Source organism: Chelonus insularis, unplaced genomic scaffold (genome assembly GCF_013357705.1).
Source record: "Chelonus insularis isolate UGA/USDA-ARS -01 unplaced genomic scaffold, ASM1335770v1 scaffold_714_pilon, whole genome shotgun sequence".
Taxonomy (NCBI): domain Eukaryota; kingdom Metazoa; phylum Arthropoda; class Insecta; order Hymenoptera; family Braconidae; genus Chelonus; species Chelonus insularis.
Genome location: NW_023276795.1, coordinates 1,667,897 through 1,692,951, shown reverse-complemented (window position 1 = coordinate 1,692,951; position 25,055 = coordinate 1,667,897). Strand labels below are relative to the sequence as shown.

At 35.6% G+C, this 25,055-nt stretch overlaps 1 protein-coding gene across 5 annotated transcripts in view; it reads left to right on the top strand.

The window, feature by feature from the left end:
* Positions 1 to 21,908, top strand: part of dac (dachshund) — a 159,037-nt gene extending 137,129 nt beyond the window's left edge. For all 5 annotated transcript variants that reach the window (XM_035094883.1, XM_035094882.1, XM_035094881.1 and 2 more), the window contains 4 exons: positions 11,309 to 11,455; positions 12,233 to 12,511; positions 18,329 to 18,415; positions 20,088 to 21,908. In XM_035094883.1, the coding sequence (XP_034950774.1) occupies positions 11,309 to 11,455; positions 12,233 to 12,511; positions 18,329 to 18,415; positions 20,088 to 20,140 (566 nt within the window). In that variant the 3' untranslated portion in view covers positions 20,141 to 21,908. The remainder of the gene's footprint in view (positions 1 to 11,308; positions 11,456 to 12,232; positions 12,512 to 18,328; positions 18,416 to 20,087) is intronic.
* The last annotated feature ends 3,147 nt before the right edge of the window (positions 21,909 to 25,055 follow it).

Below are 25,055 nucleotides of genomic sequence, written 5' to 3'. Positions count from 1 at the left end.
TCCCTTTTTTTTTACTCTCACCTTCTCTCCCACTACAACAACAGCTCATAAATACACTTGAATCAAAAAGGTAATATTTTGTCAGTTATAAAATGACGATACAAAGAACATAAGGAAGAAGCTCATAAAAATTTCAATATTTAATATGCCACAAGACATATGTCGTGTCACTTGCTACAACATAGAAGCGATAAAAAATGACACATTAAAGCCCTCAAATCTTCTGATCGATCATCAGTGATACAATAAAGCCGATGAATGTAATTATTTTAAATTACCTGCTTTCTTCTCATCATTAATTATCATCCATAATGATATTTTAAATCATAAAATGGTGAATAGAGTAGCTCCAGCTCTTATCATATTCCATTCATATCCCAATTAATAAATAGACGTTTCACAAAGTATCTGGATACTGTTCAGGCAGCCTGGAGCTTTGAAATATCTTTCTCCAGATCATCATCCTTGGGATATTTGAGTAGAAGCCACAGTGAAGATCTATCTTCTTCTAAGCTTCTCTTCCGGGCAGAACGACGAGTCAAGTCCCTGAGGTTTTCTCTCCTGTCGACTGTGAAGCTTGCCTGGGGCTTCCAGAAGGCGTCTTGAGGTCGAGATGAGGCCATCCCGTCCATCTCTAAGCGAGAGATGCCCCAAAGTGTCCGTTTACTCCATTATCGAAGATGCCTTAAGGTATATAAGCGTTCTCTTCAACTCATCGACGACACAGCATCGCAAAACATCTTCAGGCAAGTCACCTAGGAGTAGGACAGGAAGGAGAATAGGCCAGGGATGCCCATGAGCTAACGCAAAGCCCTGTAATTAAACTCAAGTAACGTCTTAGATGTAAAACGTACTTAGTAAGCTTACGTTCCACCGTGAGATGGAAGCTTTCTACCTTAGATAAGAAGATGAGTGAAGCCAAGAGATATTCTCTGGACGTTCGTGGTTTCCCTCGGCCCTGGAAGTGGTACTTGACCTCGGGCTACTGCTGCTTCACATCGAATTTCAAATTCTCAGCAAGAGATACAAACATCAACCTGATCTTAAAGACATCTTTCAAATAACCGTTAGATTTTTTTATCAATAGAATCTCATCGAGACTTGATGATAGACTAGCAAGTTTGTTTGCACATAATTGGATCGACCTATGATTTAACGCAAGGGAATCATTATCATCATTCTGTGCCAAGTGATGACGAACCCACCTTAGCTGAAGAAGTAGGTTCCTGAACTAATGGAGATGTATCTATAAAAGACTGCGCCCAAATGCTGGAGTTATAGCCAAGTCACCGGAAGATGTTACTAAATTGAGTTGTTGAATCTAGACATAATGTGATAGGTATCCGGTCAAGGAATATGGGGTGTGTTTATCATCTAGATATTGATACCAATAGGCTAATGGTTTCCATTGCTTATCACTTTATTAATATCCCAAATACTTTAATAGTCCATTCAATTTCATTTATTTATAATTTTTCATTGATTTACTTTAATATCAATTACTTTAATTAAATTAATCATCACCAATAATTTATTGAATACTATCTAAGGTTGATGAAAATATTTTTAATTTCATTAAAACATTACGAATGCTAATTGATTCATTTCTTGCTAAACTGAAGCAGTAAATTATGTCTAGATTTTATTCAAAAGTTTTCCTGAATGATTCACTACTGGTTGGTCCACCCTAATTACACACAATGAAGAATTTTATCAAGCAATTAATTATCGAAGAAAGAATTAACGAAAAAAAATGCTAAAATGAATGCACTTATAATGAAATTCCTTATAAAATTTTTTGGTCATGTGAATTGAACTCATTCTCTTCAGAAGAACGTGTCTTAGTCTTCGAACAGAGGAATTAAAGGGGTGGCCACGGTAATTGTCAGCAAATATTAATAACTGAGAGAGACATTCAAAGACCTCGAAAGAGTCTAGTCGAGGGTGAAACCCGTGGAGTTAGTGCCTTGAGAGCAAATACATAATGCCTGGATGATTTTGTACCGATCAGACAACGAAGAGAACAACAACGTTGAGGGTATGGAGGGTTGGCAGAGGAAAAAGGTGAAAGGTGGGTAAGATACCAAGTGAATGCGCTGATGGTGATTGAAATTTGGAAATTCGCTTTGACACAATTATAACCTTTCTGCTTCACGGAGATGTATCGGAGTAGGTATAGAAACCATGATAGGTTGTCGTGTACCCTCTCTTGTACCTCTTCTCTCTTGAAATATGTTCGATGTATACAAGAGGAACGATGTACCAACCAAAATCGCCTTTCGCTTCACAATTATTGGCAATCGACGAGTCAGTCACTGCAGTGGAAAGCTCGACGTTGTACTCGATCAACCTAAAATATCGGCTTGTCTCTGATGTAACAATTCCCAAATTTTTCACTTTTCTTTTTTATTTTTATTTAATAAAGCAACTGACCAAATACATCTGCTCTATTTTGAGCTGCTATTTGCATTGAGAAAGTATTTTTGTGATGGAAAATAAATTGATTTATTTGGCGTTATTGATTTCATGTAATACTAGAACATTTTCTGACCACTAATTGAACACGATAAGCAATCTGATAGAAACAAAAAAATTCAAATCATATTATTGTTAAACAAGTTAATCATTAAAATCAATAAACCTTTTTATTAATAATTTTAGGTAATAAAAAATTTTTTAATTGAAGTTATTTTAAATAAATGTACTTGTTTATTTTAAAAAGATGTTCATTATCAGTTGGTGATCATCATCAAAGAATATGAATGTTTTAATAAAATGAAAAAAACCGTTAAATGAAAGTAGTGACGATTTAAAGCCATTTTAATTAAAGTGACAATAAAAGAAGCCTCGAAAAGCATAAGAAACCTTTCTTAGTTATTCTCAAGAGCATTTTTACCGGATTTATTCATCACTGAGTCTCCTGAATGTGAATCTTTTGATTTTACTGATCACTAAATAAAAAGGCTTCTCTCATCGTTTTTGCACTCGTCCAACCATCTGTGAATTAACTGATGGTACAATGTATGTATAAGCTGTAAGAGGTTATTGCAGAAGTAAGATGATATCTTAGGGTTTTAAACTCGACTGGGCCATCCTGCATACCGCCTTCCACCTGTCATCACTTCTTTCTTCTTCAGCATTTCTCCAAAGTCTTTGTCTTCCATCTTTGCTTCATTTACTCTTCTATTTTTCCCTTTGTGTTTAAATTTTCAGTAGGGAATTTTTTTTTTTCTATGTAATGTAAAATAAATGAATGAGCAGAAGATTTTTTTCATTTAGAGTGAAAAGAAAGACAAATCAAAGAGATAACTTGCGGCAATGGCGTTTGAATCTCTCGAGATCTTGAAACTCTAACCCCTGGTGGTGACTTTTGAGATTCAGTACACGGGTAATTGCAATCCTTTCATATGAAACTCAAACCGCTTGAACTAGTGAGAATGAGAAAAAGAAAGACGAGTGTTGGTGTAGCATCATCGGTGCTCAAGTGTAAGGCCAGAGATTCTCTTTGCTGGATCATTAATGCGGCAATCTTGGGGCGTGATAAAGTGTGGTGCAAACCTAGAGACGAAAGGGAATCATAAAGTGACTGACTTGCAGCCGCAATGAGACACATGAGCCATTACATTATATAAACATTCTGCAGCTCGAAGAGGAGCTAGTACTTTTACTCTTTTCTTTTCTTTTTCAATTTTTCTTCCCTTTCTTTCTCATGTCCACCTGACGATTCAAGTCCATACCGCTTTTTACCACTCACCATATTGCGTTTCTTTAGCTTAACCTTTGACCACCAGTCCTTTTTGCATCTTCAGTTGGTTTAACAACTGAAAAAAAATGAAACTGGTTTCTGACTCAGCAAACTCAAGGTATAGACCTGCTTTCATGTCTTTCATATCATGAAGGGAAATGTGCAATGCTGTGTAGCTTATCAGGATAAATATTATGGCAAGCCAAGGAAAAGTATAAAAATGAAAATGAGAATTTTTCCATTCGTATCTTGAGTGTAATTCTTTGCATAGTGTAGAATTGAAAGGCAAACAGTTGATTCACAGAAGTTGTTAGATGATAGCTTGGGGTTGGCACTTGGAGTATTTGTAAAAGAGATGACAGAAGATTAAAAAATATTTACATATCTGGAAGGCAAAGTTAAGAATAAGAAAATTACAATTATGCTAGAATTCCTATGAAACCACTTGTTCTAATCCAATAAAAAAAATATCTTTTCAACTTAAATAAAATCATTTATATTTTTATGTTATCTTTAAAAAAATAACATGAAGAATTTTAAAATATTTATTGACTTGATAAGATGTTGAATAAAAACTTGAAGAATAAACTTCTTTGCATAGTGAAATAAAAAAGTAAACAGTTGGTTCTAAGAACTTATTCCTACGGGTCACGCCGGGGGTGTTTTAGGGGGTTGACTTAAGGTATCTATACTTACTCGTTGAAAGGAAATTTATGGGAATTAATATTGGCTGTAAAGAAGGGAAGAGGAAGCCTCAGGGACCCGCGGAATGCGACTTTCCACCATACATGAAGGGAACTTTAAGAATTTAATTCGTACACTGTATATAAGCTCACTCATGTTTTTCCCTCTCTTCGTCTTAGTTTCTTTCACAAGTCTCATCGTTGTTTCTTACGTTTCCCCTTCTGCTCTCGCTTTGTCTTCTCTTCATCATTTTCAAATTCTCTCTCTCTCTCTCTGTTTTCACTCCACTTGTCTTTCTGTACCTTGGCCAATTTTATACGCGTCTCAAAAGCACAATTTCAATTTCCTTGCCACGTACTCCAACCTCCTCCCACTCTCTCAGGCCAACACGCGTATTCGATAAAGATTAAGATGAAATCCCCATTTGACGCGCGATGTCTTCTTTTTCTCTTGGGAACTTCATTCGTTGTCTCTAAATTCTCCAGCTGCGAAAAAAAAATATATAAATCAACAACTGTTGATGGACAATTTCACCATGTCTATTAATATTTCGAGAAGTGATTTTGTCCATTTTTTTTCATCTCCCGACGGTGTGGAGAAATATGAACGCCCGCACACGTTTTTTTCGACTTGTTGGAGTCCCCTCCTCCATTTAGAAAAAAAACCTGCATTAAAGTTAAGATAAAAAAAAATCCATTAAACGTTCTATAGTGTATAGTGTCTCATGAGAGTAATGATTCTTGATATCCAACGTTCCTCATGTAGTAAACGTTCCAACATGATAAACAAAAACATCAAACCCCTCGAATTTTATTTCCACAGTTGATTATTGTCACCGATTTATTTTTTTATTTGTGGCAAAAAAACTGGCGAAATGAAATATCATCAATGCATATGCATTATCGGCATGAAATCTCCTGTAACGTAGGGGAAATACTATCCCTATCAAAGAAAACAGCGGGGGATTGTTTCCAGATAGTAGGAAAAAATGTGTTCTAGCTTTTAACAGAATAAATACATTACTTTTCACTCTACAATCAATGAGTTTTTTTTTTTTAAAAATCAATTTTTGTTGTTATTGGGAAAAATTTATTGATAATGATAATTAATAACAGGAGTTAACGAAAAGGGTTTTCTATTATGCAGGAATATTTATTGATTACAACAAAAAACAAATTTTCTAGGACATTCAGCAGGATTGCAAGTAAAGTTAGGATGAAAGCGAGGAAAACATTGTTTTACTTGAAACAAATAAAATAAATTGTTTTCGGAAATTGTAGTAGCAATGATAATGATGCTAGACAGACAATAATATTAGGAGTTTTAAAAATATGGCCTTATACCGATAGTTATCATAGTAATTGTAGTCTGGATTTAATAAAATAAAATAGGGACGGTTTCTTTAATACCAGGTTATTTTTTTAATGGCCCACAAAAATGACGAGAATGAAGAAAAAAAAATTCGGAATATCGATAATTATTAATTCAATTTTTATTTTCATATCTTTCGTCTTCATTGATTTACTTTTCATTATCGTTTTTAGTAATAAAGAACTGAAAAAAAATTACCAAAATATTTCATCAGACTCGAGTACATTTTTTAGATAAATATGCAATTGATTTCTCTGAGATTTTCAAACATGCGAAATATTTACAACTCCTCAAATACTCATAGGGGCAAAGTACAGTTAGATAAAAAAAAACATCCCCTTTTGTAGCATGCAACCCCCACAAACATTTCATCTCTGTGACGGAGCATATAATCCTGATATCTATTGGTTTTCGGCCAATAAAACACGCGTTCTATATAGTCCGAGTTCCATCGAAAACTGCTGCTGCTTTGTGCTGATAAAGCAAGAGACGAAAGTGTAAAGATAAATTCTCTCTTTGTCTATTATTGCTGTTACTTGCTATCACAGTATTTATTTCTTTCAATAACAATAAAAATTACATCATCACCCCAATTCCTGTAATTTTTTATTACATTTTTTCTTGTAAGTTCTACTTAAAAATTTCAATCTCATGTTATGTTAAAGTAAATAATTGTTCACGAGAATTTTCTGATGACTGAAAGGTCTTTTAGCTGGCATATCAGGCTGTACGAACAGCAAAGTAATAAAATTAGATAGTAAAATTACAGTTAATTGAAAATCTTAGAATATCCTTTCTTATGCTCTCTTGTGTACGAAACTTAACCTGGATTACCAGCTATTACGTTTCGAGATACACTTGAGATAACCGGTCACAGTAGGTAACTAGAGCCCGTGTCTCGAATGACGTGCAAGGATCAGTAAATATTTTCATATAATTTTACCAGGGTAATGCAAGCGGTCGAAAATCTTCTCCTCAGTGGAATGGACACGTGAATAAAAAAATAATCAACCTCTTTTTGTGTATGACAAAGACCACACGCAAGTGAAAGACAATGAAATAGTATCTTAGCTGGTTCAAGGACGCTTGAAAAGCTTTTCAGAGTTTACATCAAGCGTGTGAAGTATCGAAGGGTCTTTTGTATATATTATATTCACTGTGACAGAAAGAAATAGTGAATAAGACGCGATGAGATGGAACAAAACAGTTGGGAAAAAACGTATGGTGATGTGGCTGACCCTCTGGAGGATGTTTCTACTCGCAAACTGGATTCCACCATCTCCATTTTCATATGGAGCTGAGGGTAGGATGTGTTTGGATGACACTCAAAGGGCGAAAAGTTGTCCCTTGGAAATTGATATTCCAAGCTTTCGCTTCCTTCTCTTATCCTGAAGCTGCTTTTTGTGGTTTGCCCGTGGACATCATCTCAACTCCTTGTCTTTTCCAAAACTCCTAGCTTCCTATCCTCGACACAAATACCCACTCAGTCTGCTAACCTCGGTTTCCTTGTGCATACTGCCACGCTTAGCACGCGAATTAGCATTCACACAGGATGCACGCTCTAACTACTATCGACGTTGGGCTCCAACTATAATCATCCGAGTGGTACGGGTTAAGTGTAATATTATTCAGCAGACAGCTTTGTATGGATATCGGGGGAGACCCTAAAAGCACAGATGCTGTCCGTCGGAGCCAACGACAACAGTCTCCAGGATCAGAGACACACTCTTCTAGTGGGTGTCTAAGTACCTCTTCTCTTTACTTCAACCCTTTACTATCTGTCTTACGACCGCGTTATAACTCAAATCAACTTTATCAGATCACTCTTTGTTATGAATTCTAATTGTTTGTTGGATCTCTTTCCAATTAATCCATTCTATTTATTAACCATTTACTTTCCCACAACTTATCAAAAATTTGATCTTAATTTTCGGTAATTATTTAGAATTGGGGCTCCAGTCAAAAATCGCTAATTTTCATCTGCTACAAATTATTTAATTCATTGATTAGAATTAATTCTTTAAAATTTAATACAAACAAATATGTATTGATTTAACTGAGTTGAGCAAAAAATTATTCTTATCCTGATTATGCTAAATAATTAAATCTATTATTTTTAATAAAATCAGGAAGATTAGATTTATCAAAAAATCAATGCAAATGAAATTAAAAAAAAATGTTATCATTTCAACTTGATTAAAAAATATATCGTTATTTTAATTCTTATTAGACACGATTCAAAGTTTTATATTAGAAGTCTTGATTGGATAAGATCAAGCACAAGATTATTCGTTCATTTTCCGGAAGAACCCGGTCATTTGACGAAGAAAGTAGCCTATAGCTGGTGCAGGTGCCGGAAATGGTCAATATAACCGCAAAATGTAAATCATATTGCTATTTCGCTATAGCTCTGAGAAGTACGAAAGAGGGAAGATGGTTCAAGGGGGTGGAAACTCCTTGTTGTATTAAACACGATCATGGAACTAAGACGCGTTGTTGTATATATGGATGTAATATTAGTTCCAAGAGGCCTGATTGGATTCAGAATACTGTCTTTGTCCCTCGCCCTCTTGGATCCTTAGTTAGATGGACTCTGATTGTTTGGGTAGACCGAGGGCAAGGTTTCAAGACCTCTCGACGGCTTCTGACGAGAATCGCGCCAACATTTGCATATTAAATAGACGCCGCGTGTTTCGTGTTTGTTCATCACGCCAAGATCCTTACGATAAAAACAAACGTACGATATAAAATATTTCATCAACTTTTTTTTTTGATATTCTCCCAAGATTATAATGCTGGATAGAAATGATCTAGAAATATTCTCATATTTAAATATTTGTGAATGGTGAATCGAATTATTAAAGAGAGAGCATTGAAGCACGATAATCTCTGAAAATCAAGATCTGTCCAGCTGAACCCTCAAGGAAAAGGAGAGCAAGGACATCGACGACGGTGGCTGAACAACGTGGGGAGTCCACACCAACAGCTAAGGCTTTCTGATCGACTGCACAGCGGTAGCTGATGTGTTTTGACGTGTCCGATGAAAGATTTTTCTACGTTGACTGCATTATCTAATGGGCCACCCTCACCAAGATCCTCAACTTTTTTTTATTTACTTTTATTGCTTGATCTATCAATCCCTTTTTCATCATTAAATCACTCTTGTTGCTATTTCATCTTTAAATAAAACTTCACCATAATAATTTTTCCATCAATTTAATAACCATTCAGAAAAAATGGTATAAAAAATAATTAAACCGTTTTTTATTAAGAAGAAATATCATTGAATAATTTGTGATTAAAAGTGGGATGTTAATTGGGGTAAAAAGTTAGCTAAAGTGGTCACAAAGGTGGTCTACTCATTTATCTTTTCATTGACAATAGCCTTAAGCACTTTAAAAGGATCTGTGGCTACGAAATAATAATGTATATATATATAATAAAGAAGACAAAGAATAAAAATAGAAACATGAACATTCGGGTCGATAGACTACCTATGTGTTGCTTTCGTAACAGAGCACACATTCCATTGATGTTTGTCATTAAGTCGTTCACTCATACATACCTTCCTAGATATTATGTCTCAATGGCCACCACTGGTGTAATTACTCTTGAATTGCAGTCCAGGTGTGAAAGACGAAATGAGACATGGGAAAGGTTTACCCTTTGATGAATATGAATATAAATAAAAATTCAATAATAACACTAATAATGTGTCATCAAACATAGAACTAATTTCATATTGCAACATCAGGAAAAAAAATCTCTTCAAGTTTTTCAATAAGGCTAGCTTTATTCTAAACATCTGATGCCATTATGAAAACACTTGGTCCTTGATAGGGAAGGCTACGCGTCTTGGATGATATAATTTTTAGCTGAGTAGAATGTTTATGATTAAAAAATGAATGGATAAAGAGTAGTTGAATTATTTTGATTAGATAGAGCAAAGTGGGTGTGAGTCCCTAGCCAATTCTTGGTCGTTCTTTGTTTCTATCCTTGTCTTCCTTTTTCCTTCTTGTTCTCTCGCGTGTATCCTTAGTATGCAATGTATGCAGTCGGTTGTTACCGAAGGAGTGGTTTGCTGAACGGCCAATGGCGAGTGCTCCGGCTAATTCTAGGGTGCCGCCGCCTCGCCATCTTTGCATCATAATGCTGGGCTCGCGGCCCCCCTTCGTACCCCGATATGCCGACCCACCTCACTCTCTTTCTTTCCCTCACGTGCACAACAAAGTCTGCTGATACCAGCACACGAGTGAGAGGAAAAAGCAGGAAAAAGAGAAAGTAAGACAAAGACATGAGGAATAAGTAAAAGACAAGGAGACTACAGCTGAGATGGAAGGCAGAAGACAAGCAGATTGAAGGTATTACAACGCGAGGGCAAGAAACAGAGAGAGATCGAGAGTGGGACGGCCATGGTGGCGAGCAGAAAGAGAAGGGGTTGTCTGCGCCTTGTCTGCTGAGAATCAATCACGTGACAGTGGCTCCCAACTCAAGTGCAAGAACCTTCTAGAAGTGTATCAATACTCTCCTCATCATCAAACTCTTGATCTAATGAATCTAGTCAGCATCATCAACTCAGCATCGTCTGCTGCTTCTTAGCTTTGGAATTGCAACCGTGGGTTGTAAGCAATCTTGACGAGCCCGCGAGCGACGTACCACCTACGCTGCTCTGTCAGATTCAACTGAGCACGTGAATACCCGCTACCGTCGCTTTCCATTCGTAAGATCATCTCTGAAGTCAAGACATTCCGTCAAGTAATAGTGGTGTATCAGACTCAAAAATTGCCATCACCAAACATTTCCGACATATCCAAGGCCAATACCTAGATAGGGTCAATCAGAGTGATGAAAAATAATTAAGCAAGGGTTCAAAGAAGCCGCCAGATCATCAGATCGATCGTGTATGAAGGATGCATATCATCGAGCAACTGGATCCTGTGCCGGTCTTGTCGATTGTCTTCGTCTTGTGTGGTGGAGAAACACGAGCATATGTGTGCTGGATTTGAGTGTATATGCTATTGATGAAGAGAGTATCTTGTGACTGAGTGAAGGAGAATGAGAGACTGAAGCGAAACGACAGACAATGCATTGCTAAAGTACTCGGCTATTGTTCAATATATTGGACATATTACCGTTGCTTTGATTTCATCCAAATTGTATTAACAACAATGATAGATCTCGCATTGTAGGAATCTATACTGTATCATTAATTGATTCATTCAGATACTAATTAATCAGTTGGATTAAAATCTCCTTTAAAACACTCTTATATTTTAAAGTAAAATAATTTTAGAAATGAATTCAGAACATATCCTGCTTTCATATTACAAAGAAGAAACAAATAGTTTTATAATTTTTAGTTATTTTGAAAGTTGATCAAATAATGATAAAATCACTTTAAGTAACTTGAAAATTTTTAATAGACTATCACACAAAATTTATTAATAATAAAAAGAATCATAGAAATTTAATAAACTATCTTCAAGTAATGATTATTATTTGTTGCAGTGTTGTACCAGAAACGCTTGAAAAAGGAGCGACGGGCAAGGAAACGACTTCAGGAGCAATTGGATGTAGAAATTAAAAAACGTACACAATTGGAGGAAGCGTTGAAGGCCACTGGAGCCACGTCAGAGCAAGTCAGAGCGATAGCTGGTGAGTAGACTGAAATATTGTCAAGATTAAAAATCACAAAATAGTAAGAAATCCTTCTGAGAATTTGATGAAATACATTAAAGATACTTTGGATCACATCTTGAACTCTTTGGGTTTGATTGAAGCGACAGGATTCTTAGACTTCCTTTATGAGACGGACAAAAGATGCTTGAGGCTACTCAATCTTGAAATGAATTAATTAATTCGTTGAAGCTAAGCAAACAGTCTGACACCCTGTAGAATATGATTCCTTACTTATCCTTACCACCAATGCCTCCAGTGTAATATCAACCCTTACATTTAACTTGGATTCTCTTCCCAAATTTTCATATCCACTTTTCTCTTTCTTTAACTTTCACTTGTACATCTTCTTACTCTTTCATTTTCTATTTACTCTGACTCCCACCCTGTCACTTCCAAAACTTAAACATGAAACCCTTTAAGTGAAATCTCTTATTTCGATATAACATTTCGTGCCTTTGCTGCTGATTAGTTCTGTCAGGCTCAGGGAGTCGTGATATTAATTTCAAATCAAACGGAACCAGACGTCTCGCGCGTCTACTTGCAGACATAGTGGGTGGGCCAATATCAAGAGTCATGTCGAGGCACGCGCCACATTTTGTTCAATGCAAAAAATCGTGTTTCAACATCAGTACATTGGACGAAAATATTGATTTAAAAATATTCCATAAGAAATCGAACAATTTCTAATTTTATTCTTGATGATGATGATACATTTTCTTGTAAACTGATGAAGAATGGTTGATTTAATTCCAGAAGTAACGACGGAAGCTCGTACAAAGTCAGAGCCATCTGATGACATTCCAGCACACTCCCAATCACAATCATCCCAACAGCAACAATCATCACAGCAGCAGCAGTCATCTCAACAGTCTCATCAACAACAACAGCAACAACAAGCTCAACAGTATCGAGAATCACAGGTGCCACGTCCACCCCAACAGCCAACGACGCCCGACGCTATAAAGCCTGGCTGGGGATACGGTTTAGACTTGATCGGTGGTCAGGCTTCCGCCTTCTGGCAAAATTACCAAGGTAAGTCTTTGCACCTTCCCGGTTCCTTTCCCTGAATCACTTGATCAGTCATTCCACTCTCCCTTTCTCTCTCTTTTGCTTTCTCTCTCTCCTTCACTGTATCTGTGCTTCTGAGAGGTTCGACGGGTTCCCTCGATAGCTGCAAGGCATTCAACCTGGTCTCTCAAGAGATCACAATTAGACGTGATTGATTGCCAGGCCGGTAAGAATTATTAGTAGTGTAAATACATGTTTATGGGATTGTGGTCCATGGTAAATGTAACTGCAAAATTAATGCTTGATGATTGTATTTATCTTTGAGAGTCTATCATCATCACAAGTAATGACCAGTAACATAATCTCCAGTGACACCCAGACCTACATCCCAATTGGGAAACCTATACTTAATTCCAATGAAATTACAGAAATAAAACAGACCAAGAAATGATATTCGAATCTTCCTGACCCTTTTTATTATTCCCGGACATGTGGTAATAATCGCATTTACGTATCAGACTCCAATCAATTTTTCTGACCTCTCGAGCGAACCAACTGATCCTCTAGATTACCAAGGAAATCTCGTATCTGGCATTCACCACATCGAGGGGAGGGGAGGGCAAGAGACGACGGTTATCCGCGAAAATAAATTATTCGAAAGACTCGGAGCGAGTAGAGCAATCACGGTAGTAGCAATAACATCCCCAATATACTCTGGCTGCTATTGCTGCACTAGCAAACAGTGGGAGGAGGTGGAGAAGGTGGGGAATGAGACTTGACGAGGAAACACGTATTTGAATAGGGTACAGGAGCAACTTGGGCATCATGATGTGGAATCCATTTGCAATAAACAACGAAGATGTAGACGAGGGAATGGGTGGAGAACGATGAGTCTTAGCCGAAGGGATGAGGTTGTCGTCTAAGGTACTTATACGCCACCGAAAGGACCTCAGGGGCTGCTGTCTTCAAGTCATGCATTCTATACGAGCAGTGACTGTCACACTTTACACTCTTTTGTTATTACGTTGTTGAAAAAATCATTTCATCTAACAGAGTCAAGATGGTCATGGGAATAGCTGCAAGAATCATCAGTTTCGTTAGCTTGCATACCAACATGAGGCCTTGTTATTTTACAACCAACGAATTTATTCAGTAGTTGAGGATATTTATGTTGAGATGAGAACCGTGGCGTGTAATGCAGAGTTTATGCACATCTCTGGCAAGTATTATTTCCCCGGCGGCCACCGTGGCTCTCAGTGGCGTTACCTTGTCTTCAGCGTCTTCACCTTCTCCTCTTCCCTTCCAACTTTGCCTACTATATGTCTCTCTTCAGCTTCATTTTCTTGGTCGTTTCTCCACGTCTACTTTTCTTTCTATACTTTCTCTCTCTCTCTCTTTATCATTCTAGTGATTTCTCCAGGTTCATACCATCAACCCCGAGAGTACGACGAAGCACTCTAGCACGCTTTAATATTCAGACTATATGCAATAATTTCATAGCGACCATAACCGTGTTGTTCCCCTCGTCTCTATACCTCCACTACTGTCGCCTTGACTCTTTCTCTACTCTCACCCTCCGCCTCTGTTTTACGGATCACGCGCATTCGTGCACGCTCGTGCTCACCCACACAATTGCATCGAAAATTCAAAAACGAACGTGCCAGCAAACAACACATGGCCGAACGTGCACGCATACTCTGGCCAGGAGGCCACCAACTCGTGACCGCAATCACTCTAAATCGCCGGGCGGGCTTAATATTTGATGGGCGGAGCTTTTAAAAATTCTTTTGAATTGAAATGATTGCTGTAAGCCGCCAAGGTGTCAGAAGAAGGATAACTGCATCTTGCCATCTATTTCTTATTTGCTGCTTCTCACATTTTTTCTTTCTCTTCAATACTTTCTTCTTCTTATCGTTCACTTCTACAATTTTGTATATAAATATACTTGTGGGAAACACTTTATTACTTTTTCTATTTTTTTTATATTATATCAGCCTCAAGAAAATTAAACTTTTTCACGCCACGTGATAAACTCTGAGATAATACGCTGAAAAGTCAATGACCCAAATCATTCTTGCTCGACATTTTAATCTGATTTTAAAATTCGACGTTATAAATGGAAGAAAATAATTACTTTCATTTTATTAACTCGTAAAATTCACCAAAGTATTGTAATTTCTTACTTAATTTATTTAAATTGCTATTTCACTCATGAGAAAATATATATTCTACTCAAAATGATGGTTTTTTAAAATGCTACAATTTTTTTTTCTCTTCCAAGGTATGAATGTAGTAAGCTAGGGGTTGCTTTTTTTCATTGCGATTACGAGGTGTGATCTCGTTCACCAATCTTTCTCGCGACTGTTTTTCTTTTCTACCTACACGTCAGTTAAGATGTAAGAGCGAGAGAGAGAGAGAGGAGCAAAGTATGACGAGCAAAGGGGTGGGTATTTGAATACTCTTTTAGACGAGCATCGTGTAAAGCTTGTAGGGAGGGAAAGAAACGAGAAGCGGATTTAGGAGTACTACCCCCACTTTATTTTTTAGCTACAGAACGTAATAATAATACTGCCGACATGGCTTGAGGATTATCATATAAAAACAAATGTTACCCGGACGTGAAGCTAGCGAGGATTCGGACGAAATTGAGTCTGAGATGTAACGAGGGTGAGAGAAGAAGATCCATGATGTTAAATAAAATTTTTCAGGGGTTGCGATATTATTGGAGCTTCATTTCTGTTTACTCCCTTGGAGAACACAAAAAATTATCTCAGAATAAAAAATTCTTCTTTACGAATAATATTTTGTAGAGCACAAGGTGGAAAAATTTCTAGTGTAGAAAATGCGAATCACAATTCCCAGAGGGGGTAGGAAGGGGGTGGTGAGATGAAGAGATGAGAGGATTGTCGCCTGCGGAAATTTAAAATTATAAAAGTACGAAAGAAGGCCAGATTCAGAAAGAGAGCAAAGTCCCCCCAAGTATCAAGAAAGTACAAATTCTTCTTTTTGCTTTTTGTGTCTCCACTTGTGCGCCCATCTCGATTCATACAATTTCACGGTCGGCTTGATGCTCTTGAGTACGCGTCGAGCGTGTGCGAGAAACCAAGAGCAGAGCGCCACTCTGTTTTACATAAAGATCAGAGCATTAAAAACGCAGTCTCTACGAAATCAACCCTCTGGAGCAGTCTAGAGTCTAGATGCTGTCTTTTTCCACCCCTTTCCTTCGCAAGCTTTTGCATAATCCAGTCGAGCGAGGATTTCAACTAATCACCAGCTCATCTTAATAGCTTTTGTCTCTGTTCATTCATGTGGAAGATACTCCAAAAAAGATTATTAACATCATTTAACATTTCACTCTAAATCATTTACGTTCTCTATCTAAGAAGGATCCATTTATTTAATGAATATTTATTTATCAATTTCGATTAATAAAATTTATTTAAAAATTAATGTTGAATACTTAAGGTAGAATTGAAGAAAGAAATCGTAAGAATAGCACAGAAGTATTTTCTAATTAATATAATTTGGAATAATTTAGCGAAGAATTCAAATAAACGTAAATAAATTCACTGCAGGCAGAACAACTTGACCACTAATAGAATATTCCCTCATTCTTTGGACTTTTTTAGTCTCACTTATTGTGTTCTTCTTGGTTTCTCCCAAAGTAGCCGGTGGTGCATTGTGTTCAAGTTAATTACGTGCAGATAAATGCAGCGTCATAGCACCAGGACCTCCTCCTCAGGCTGTTGAGTTAGAAAGGAAAGCAATAAAATGAAATAAAATACAACAACAACAGCAGCAGCAAAAATGGAATGGAAAAGAGAGAAATATTGGTCACGATCACTATAGTAAGGTTACAATACGAGCTGTTTAAGTCTGGAGTCTCGCTAAAACCGGTCTGAAATTGTTTTCATTGTCTGGTCGATTTGTCAGGGTGTGTAAGACGAGTAGCATAAACCTTGGATCTTTCTTCTTAGCATTCTTGATTTTCTTATATTTCTCATTTCTCATCATCGTATCTTGGAATCTTTCTTACTTCACTCCGCCTTCTTGTCGATAAAAGTCATGGAAACGGTCTTAAGGACACCTGGTTGAAGAATCAAAGCCATGTAAAAAAAGAAAATACTTTAAATTACACCAAGTGAACACGCAATTTTGTGCTATAAATTCCAAAAGGCTGAATAAAAATACATAAGGACTTGTTTCATCATGATAAAAACCATTTCTTATTCATCTTTGACTCTTTCCTGTTTCTGTATATTTTTTAACTTCAGCCTAAGGCTCTGTTGCTTAAACAGTTAAATTGTCATTTAGATATCAAAGGAATGAACACACCCAACGCGAGAATAACATTGCAGGAGGTAATTTAACTGAGCGAAATGCAAACAACCGTCCTAAACCCATGTGTACCGTCTTAGTCTTTGTCTCATCACGATTCGCACTTCCCTTACCTCGACTGTGAAACATACAGCCCTCAGCTATTGTTGCTCAAAGCATAATAGAATCTCGGGTCTCGTCTCTCGCTTATATAGTACCACACCGAGACGAGCTGCCAGTTAACCAGGGTTTAATGGCCTTACAATTGGATTTTACTATTGCTCTTCACCCTAAACGATGCGTTGTTTCACGCCTACTGATCCGATTGTTGTGTCAATTGTAATCTCTTCTTCACCTATCTCATTTTCTACACTATTATCTTTGATAACTAGTTCAAGATGATTTTTTATCTCGTCAAAATAAAAAGCAAAAGTCTCGTCAAATACTCTAGAATCATTTTCATCATCTTTGCATTGGTTTGAAAATGTTTACAATTTTTTTTAATTATTAGAATCCATCAAATAAATAATCTACAATAATTTTTTTAGTTAAAATTATTTTATACTTATCAACGTAGAGATACAGAGAAATATTTTCAATTATTTTATTGGCATAGAAAAAATTTTAAACAGAATTCAATATTTACATTTTTCAATATTTCCAACATAAAAACATTCTGTTACTATTATTTACATTGCTAAACAAATATAACTTGATAAAATGGATTAAAAAATGAGGAAGAATTTTAGTTGAATGAACAATCAAAACATACATATTTCATATTTATTCACAATAAAAAAGCATTGGATTGCAATAATAATGATATACCATTGAGGGGAAAGAAATTTAAAAAATGGAGTTGTTATAAAAATGAATAGAATAAAACAATGAGTGATAACTGTCGAGATTTAATGGTGGATATGACCCAGAGTGAACCGTTGGTATTTCCACGCTATGGTTAATTCGACGTAATATCATTAAAGAGACATTTTCCAGTTTTCACCCTAATCCTTGTGGAATTCAGTGAGCAAACTCGTGGCTTCACTCCCTGAGTCCGTTCACGCCTGCCTAAGCCCGTTATCCCAGCTCGTATTTTCTTTCTCTTTCTCTACCTCTACTATTCCCTTCATTTCATTTCACAAACCCCCGTTTACAAGGCTGTACAGAGACGAACGCGAGGGCGCTTTTCCACTAATTACTCCTCCGTTTCATCCTCCTTGCGCTTTCACGCGCCGACGAGCTGAGTCCGTCACAAAACGAGCATTTTCTCAGGTGAGGATCCAGAGATGAGGTTGACAAGGGATAGAATTCATTGATCTGGTTCTGCCTTTAAGCTACGAATTACAGAGAAACTGAAAATAAATGTTGAACCTTTTGATGAGAGAGAAAGGGTGTCCATGTGAAAATTCCTTCCTAAGCCTCAATTGATATCAAGTCCCAATAAAACCAATTTATCGTCCCATTTTGCCCTGTTGGCTTCTTTGAGGTGATGCGAACTTCCTTTCTCTTCGTCTTCTGTCATAGAATCACTGGCCCAGGAGCTCGAGCAGGAGAGGAAGTCGCGGCAGCACCAGGCAGCCGAGAGGGATCAAGTCAAGTCTCCCCTTCAAGGTGCGTCCAATGATCCTATGATCACTCTTTCTATTGCCAACTCGCTTTATTCCTTTTTTATTTTTATGCCCGCTAATTTACATGCTAATTTTTTATCTAAACAAACGTACACTATAGTTATTTCCTTCTTTTATTTTTCTAGACGTTTTTTTCTACAATTTAAATAGATTTACATAAATAATTCATTTTATTTTTTTATTATTATTAAAAACCACTCTTGAAGCAGCTTTGAAGCTTATGTTGATGTTTTAAAATAATTTCATTGGATTAAAAAAGGATGAAATAATGATGATGGTTATGAACATTAACACTAGATCACTCAGGTGCACCTTAAAATGGTGTTAGTATACCTTGCAAGTCAAAAAGTTGTGCATGATGCTTCTCTCTTTCTCTACTCAAAGTTCTTTAAAAGTTAGCACATTTGTATCCGCAAAAACTAACGCGGTTCTGAAGCCTGAGAGATGTTGGCCCTCACGTTGGCGCCTTGGCTGCCAGCTATGACGACGTGATCGTAAATAATCTCATCCCTTCTCCTTTATCTCCACCTTTCTTTCTCCACTCGGCGCTTAGTATCCTGTAATAAAGAATTTTGTGGCTCCCAGTCGGTTCGTTTTGTAAATTTACATTTTTTCGTGGTACATTTTTTGCTGCAAACAAGTATGAAATTCATAAAAATACGAGACATTTATTTCATGTTATATATTGACTTATTTTCATGACGTTGGTTACATTAAATTCAATCTGAAATATTGAAAAATATGTAAGTTGATCTGAGAAACATAATAAAGTAGTTTTTATGACTCATTTCAGTTAGTTATTTGCTGAAGAATAATGAAAGGAAGAAAACCAGAAGACTATTAATGCATTCTTTTTCAATCATAAGCGACAGTCGAATAAAAAGTCGAGTCGGCGGCTTGATCTCAAAGGCAAAACCATGAACGAGGCCCCGATGACTTGACTGGCTCCGATTCACCAAGCAGTCCCACCCTCTTACAATCTCCGCTTCTTTCCCTTGCTTCTCACCTTTCCTCCCCCTGAGCTTCTCTACAACTAAACTCCAATATACTTCATCTTCATTTTCAGCTTCGTCCTGTCTTACGCATGATCTTGGAAGATAATTAGTGAGCGGCGCCTCTTGCTAAACGAACCAAGCTATACATTGATCTATCTGCTTCATTCTTTCTGATTATTTTTACTTCTTGCCATCTTCATCACTCACTCAAATTACACATGAGCCTCTTTTGATATTTTCTAACGACTCAGTCACTTTAAAGTCTGCCTGCCAAATGTATGCAAAATTTCGTTTTTAGCCCTCTTTAAATTCAAGCTTAATCAGATTTCTTGCTCCGACATGATGAAAAAAATCGTCTAAATTTGTGCATGATAAATACATTTCAGTTAATAGAAGCAACCTTTTTTAGTCATTAATTAATTCACTATTTTATGCAGTTATAAAAAAAATCATAAATAGTCATGTTAAATTTAAAAAATTTAGAAATGTTATCCATAATTGTTTAATTTATAAATCAATCGATAAAATATTGTTAATAAATTTTTTGAATTTTCATTTTGTGACTCAATTATTGAACTCATTAATGACTAATAAAATGACTTAAATGTTTTTTTTTTATGTTAATTTTTTTAACAAGTACTTTTATAATTAATGTTACAGAATCTCGAACGGGTTACTACAAGAATTCGGTTCTTTTTACAAGTGCAACCTAGAAGAGGAAGCCTGATGATATGGGATATTGAAAATTTAGATCAAAACTGCCAGGTGCAACTTTGAGGAAGTGAGATACAAAAGTAAAAGGATCACGTGCTCACCAGAATCGACGAAAGACAGCTTCTCTTCATCAGACTTTGTCAGTTGAAATGAAAGGGTGAAAAATACGAATGATCCTTTGATATAAAAAAGGAAACAAAATATTAAAAAGCGTCAAAGGACATGTGTGAAAGCACACCGACAGACGTCTCGAAATGTAAATTATATAAAATAAGACTAGCGATAAGGCGCTATAGATTATCGGTATTGTTACAGACAAGTCTAAAAGATAAAAAAATTGATAACAAAATACTTTGTAATGTATAAATTATAATTTTGTCACCTATCTAGCACATATCAACGATGTGATTGTGCAATTTTTCTCCTTCTCACCCTCTGATTGCCAGTAGCTTCAGGGGGTGATAAGAGGGAGTTGAAGCACATGAAAAATACGTCACATCGTTCGAAAGGTAAAGAAGAAAAAAAAAAAGAGAAATAAATAAAAATAAACGAGGAAGTTTGGGAAAAAAAACTTCCATAAATAAAAGAAGTGTGGAGTGAAAATAATAAAGTCAAAAAAAAAAAATTTGCACGTTATTATGAGAGTGAGAAAAAAAGATATAATTTATAAAGACTGCTTGTGAGTGCTTGCGAGAGTGCATGCGTTCCAATAGAGATTAAAGTATGAATATTATTCTGTATCGATGCGAATAAATTAGATGATTTTTAAGTCTCATCGACGAAAATAACTGATTCGATCCTCGTTACTTTACATTCCTTTACCACATTCGTTTTTATTTAATTTTTTTAATCGAATGGGAGGAACGAGTGATCGAATTCGTCGATCGTAGAAATTCGTGCGAGTCACCATGTGGACCTCACGCGAATGATTTGCGGCCACTGGAATATAAGACAGTATCAAGAGATTGAAAGCCATCATCATTTATCGATCTTCATAGCCGTACGGAGATTTCAACTGTCGGCGCGAGAGATTATTTCCTCTTTCAAATATCATGCTCTCTCTCGATACTCATTGTCGTACGTACAAAAAATTAATTTTAACAAAACAAAAAATAAATATGTATTTAATAAAAAAAAAGGAACAAAATATTAATTTAATTGATAAATAAATAAATTCGCCAAAGATAATGAGGAAGGACCTTAAGAATCTCTTGTGCCGATATTTATATATATATATATATATATAAAAACAATAAGTGGGACTTTAATAAAGAGAATTAAAAAAAAAAAGTAAAATAAATTTAATAAAAAATTTCTCAAAAAAACCCACTGTATCATACGTAGATCGAAATGAGAAACTGTAGCCTCTTGAATCTAACAACCTCTATTTATATAAATAAACTTAGCTATTACCGACAATTGAATTTAATCCATATGCGTGTATCCCACGTTAAGTATACGCGCGAGAAGTGAAATACTTTTTTTTTTCACTTGTGGGATAAGTGCAAGAATAGTCTTCTTTGAGATTAATTATAATAATAAAGAATATAGTTAAATATAATAAAGTGTAATAATTAATCAATTAATTCAATCAATTGATTATTTAATTTAAAAGGAGACTATAAATTGAGATCGAGAATTAAGAAAAAGTCTTTCTCTTCGACGCGATGTATTTAAGATTCATGTACAAAGTCTTTTACTGCAAGATCCTTGTGTTGTAAAGTTTACGTAATCGTAGCGTCTAGGTAGAGACTAAGTATAATAGAATTCAATGTAGAGCCGAGAATCTAACCACTGATAGATAAAATTTATATCTGCCATCAATAAATTATTTTCCCTGACGATAAATTTCGACGATTTTGTATTTAATTTTCAATATCTATTGAAAAAATCATCGAAGATGTAATCGTTGGTGAAAATTTTTAAATAAAACAAAATATCATTCAAACGCATAAATAGAATTTTTTCGAAAAAAATTCATGCAGAGTCTGAAGTACAGTGAATATAAATGATTCATTATTAATCATCACTCACAATCCGACTTATACAATCTACTATCGAGGCTAGAAGTGTATTCATGTAATTCAGCATTACTACGTATGAATAAAATAAATAGTTGTTATTGTAATCAGTCTATTAATTATTTTAATAATAATGTTCCCAACCCTTTCCTCTCGGAGTCTTGGGTGTCATTAAAAATTTCCTTGCCTTGTACTTAATGCATATTGCTTATTAAAAAATATTTAAATAATATTAAAGAGTCTTCGACAGAGAGTAAGTGAAGTTCCTTTTAGCACTTGTACCCATACGACGATGCATTCTTATCAATTTGCTGAGCTTGCGTAACGACATGAGGCACGCGACGACGTCTTATTGGTTGGAACAACAAGCTCCACCCTTCAGTTACGAATATATTTTAATAAATAACTATAATCCACGCGTTGTAAAGTCTGCTAATTGATTTCATTTAAGCCTGTCTAGCTCGACGTTTTAAGTATCCTTAATTTTTCATCATGTATTTTTCTTTCAACATTGCTTTAATCTGATTTTCAGTAACTCATACAGTCAACCCCAGACTTGTAGAAAAAGAAATATTTTATTTTACCTTTGGAGTCTCCTGAGCCTTAATTCTTGATAGCTTGAATATTTTCTGAACAAAATTATTGAATAAAAAAAAATTAATTATTGGATTATCAGAGTGAAAAGATGAAGTGGTTGGAGGTAATAAAATGATTACATTTGCTTGAATCCTGGAGAATATATTTTTCCAAGAGCAGAGGTGACTTCTGAAAGTCAAATGTCATTCGATAGAACTTCAGTACACTTTAAGAATAATTCTCACCCCCTCTCGTCACGGCGGCCTAACCAGCCACCCTCTTGAACGCTCTGTAAAAATGCAAAACGTGTTCCCGAGCGTCGCCCTGTCAGCGTATCTGTGCGTAAGGAACGAGAGAAAAAAATGAACGTTAGGATGCAAATGAAGGGCTTGACTTTGCGGCCTTACATTTGCCACAACCCCAACATCTTTTTCGGAACAAAAAAATCCACCCCCTCCTCCAACGAGTCTTTTCCATTGCTTTCTTACTAAGCGCCCTCAAATCATAAAGATAACCGAATTGCTTGACTTTTATTCGCAGGACATATTGCCCGACAATCATTCGTGCATTTACATAATTATCGAATAAAATGGGGCTTCGTTCATCTGAAGAGATAGCCTACCATCTAATACCTCGCGAGTACAACTAATTTCATGCTTTTACTTTCTTCTTTATACTTATGAGGGTTGTCGTTCTTTTTCTGTCTTTTTTCGGCTCTCTTTCAGTCTCGTTATTTTTTTCTCACATTTTATTACCCTCCTGGCACCCCTTGCAAGACCGTAAAACATCCTAGTGATTAGCCAGCTTTGTGCTATTTAAAATGATCGAAAAATTTGCCTGTTTTTGTCTTGAAATCTGTCCAATCATTTCTCTAATTAAATTTAATCAATCAAAAATACTGAGGCAAAAACCTTTAACTTTATTTTTTATTTTAAAATTTTTTCTTTTCAATCACGGGATTCTTTTATAATTAATAAAATTAATATTCAACTGGATAATTAGCTTTGTATTATTTTCAATATTTATTAATTAATATTAATTAAAATTCTCCACATGACAAATGATTATTTTTTATTGAATAAATTTTATTATTCGAACTGAATTAAAAAGAAGTATTTTTAGTTGCTAAATAAGTAGATCTTGGATCAAATTAAATAGAATACTTGGGTCATTATGAATAAATTATGTTGTTGACTTGGTCTATGACTGACACGAGACGCATGTTGATGACCACATTAAGCTAAATATAAATATATATAACAAGTACGAGCAAAAGTTATTTTAATTAAATTTGTAATTTTATGAGGCGTGTTTTCTTAATATATCTCACGACTCGGCGTTCTGGAATCGACAGAAAGCTCACGTCTCTACGTAAACTCTCTTTCTGTCTTCCCTCTGCTAAGTAGATACACTGCAGTTCTGTATGATAGCGAATATAATACAAACGCATCGGAATTCTACTACACTCTTCTTCTGTTCTTCCTCTCTCTCTCTATGTGTCTCGACGCAATGTGCACTCGTCGGTAACGTAATTAGGTGAGCCATTAGCGCCTGAAGTGCCTTCTTGAGAACCTTGAATTATTTTTTCTACTCTTCTTTCTCTACACATATATATTTATATATATAACCTCGACCCCCTTCTACTACATATGCTCGGAAAAGTATCATAATAATTCTATAACATTTCCTAGACCAACTAAGCATCGAAAAAATAATCTCGAGGTGCTCCCATTTACATCCTCGTTCACAGTGACTTGAAGAATGCAATTACACGACGTCACTGAAGAGTTAATTGATGCAAATAAGTTTCAATACTTGAGGGCAAATCCCAAGTGTTCAAGAAAAGAGACTGACAGGATTCGCCACGACGACGCGACTGTATTTTCCATTATACTACATTTTTTACACTGCTGCAGTAAAGTTGCTTTACTTAATTAATTTTTTTAATTAATTCAATCAACGAGTACTTTGATGTACATCTGTCAAAACTTTTATCTTTACAAGAAAATATTTTTCCCACATCTCCTTTTGATGAAATACATCTTTTTCAGTCATAAAATCAATACCAACCACCATCACCATCATCACTAATTTACACATTTACAAGAATGCTAATTTTTTTATTTTTTTTTTATTCAGTCTGAGGTTTTTGTGGTCGATAAATTTTGAATAACAAAGTTAAAAATTAATAATGAAGACGAATTTTAAGAGGAGTTTTTTCTCCGAAGGAATTATTATGTATTATGAATTTTAGTTTGAAGTTAATAATTAAAGAAATTTTCATTTCATCATTTCTGAGTGCATGATGGATATCGCA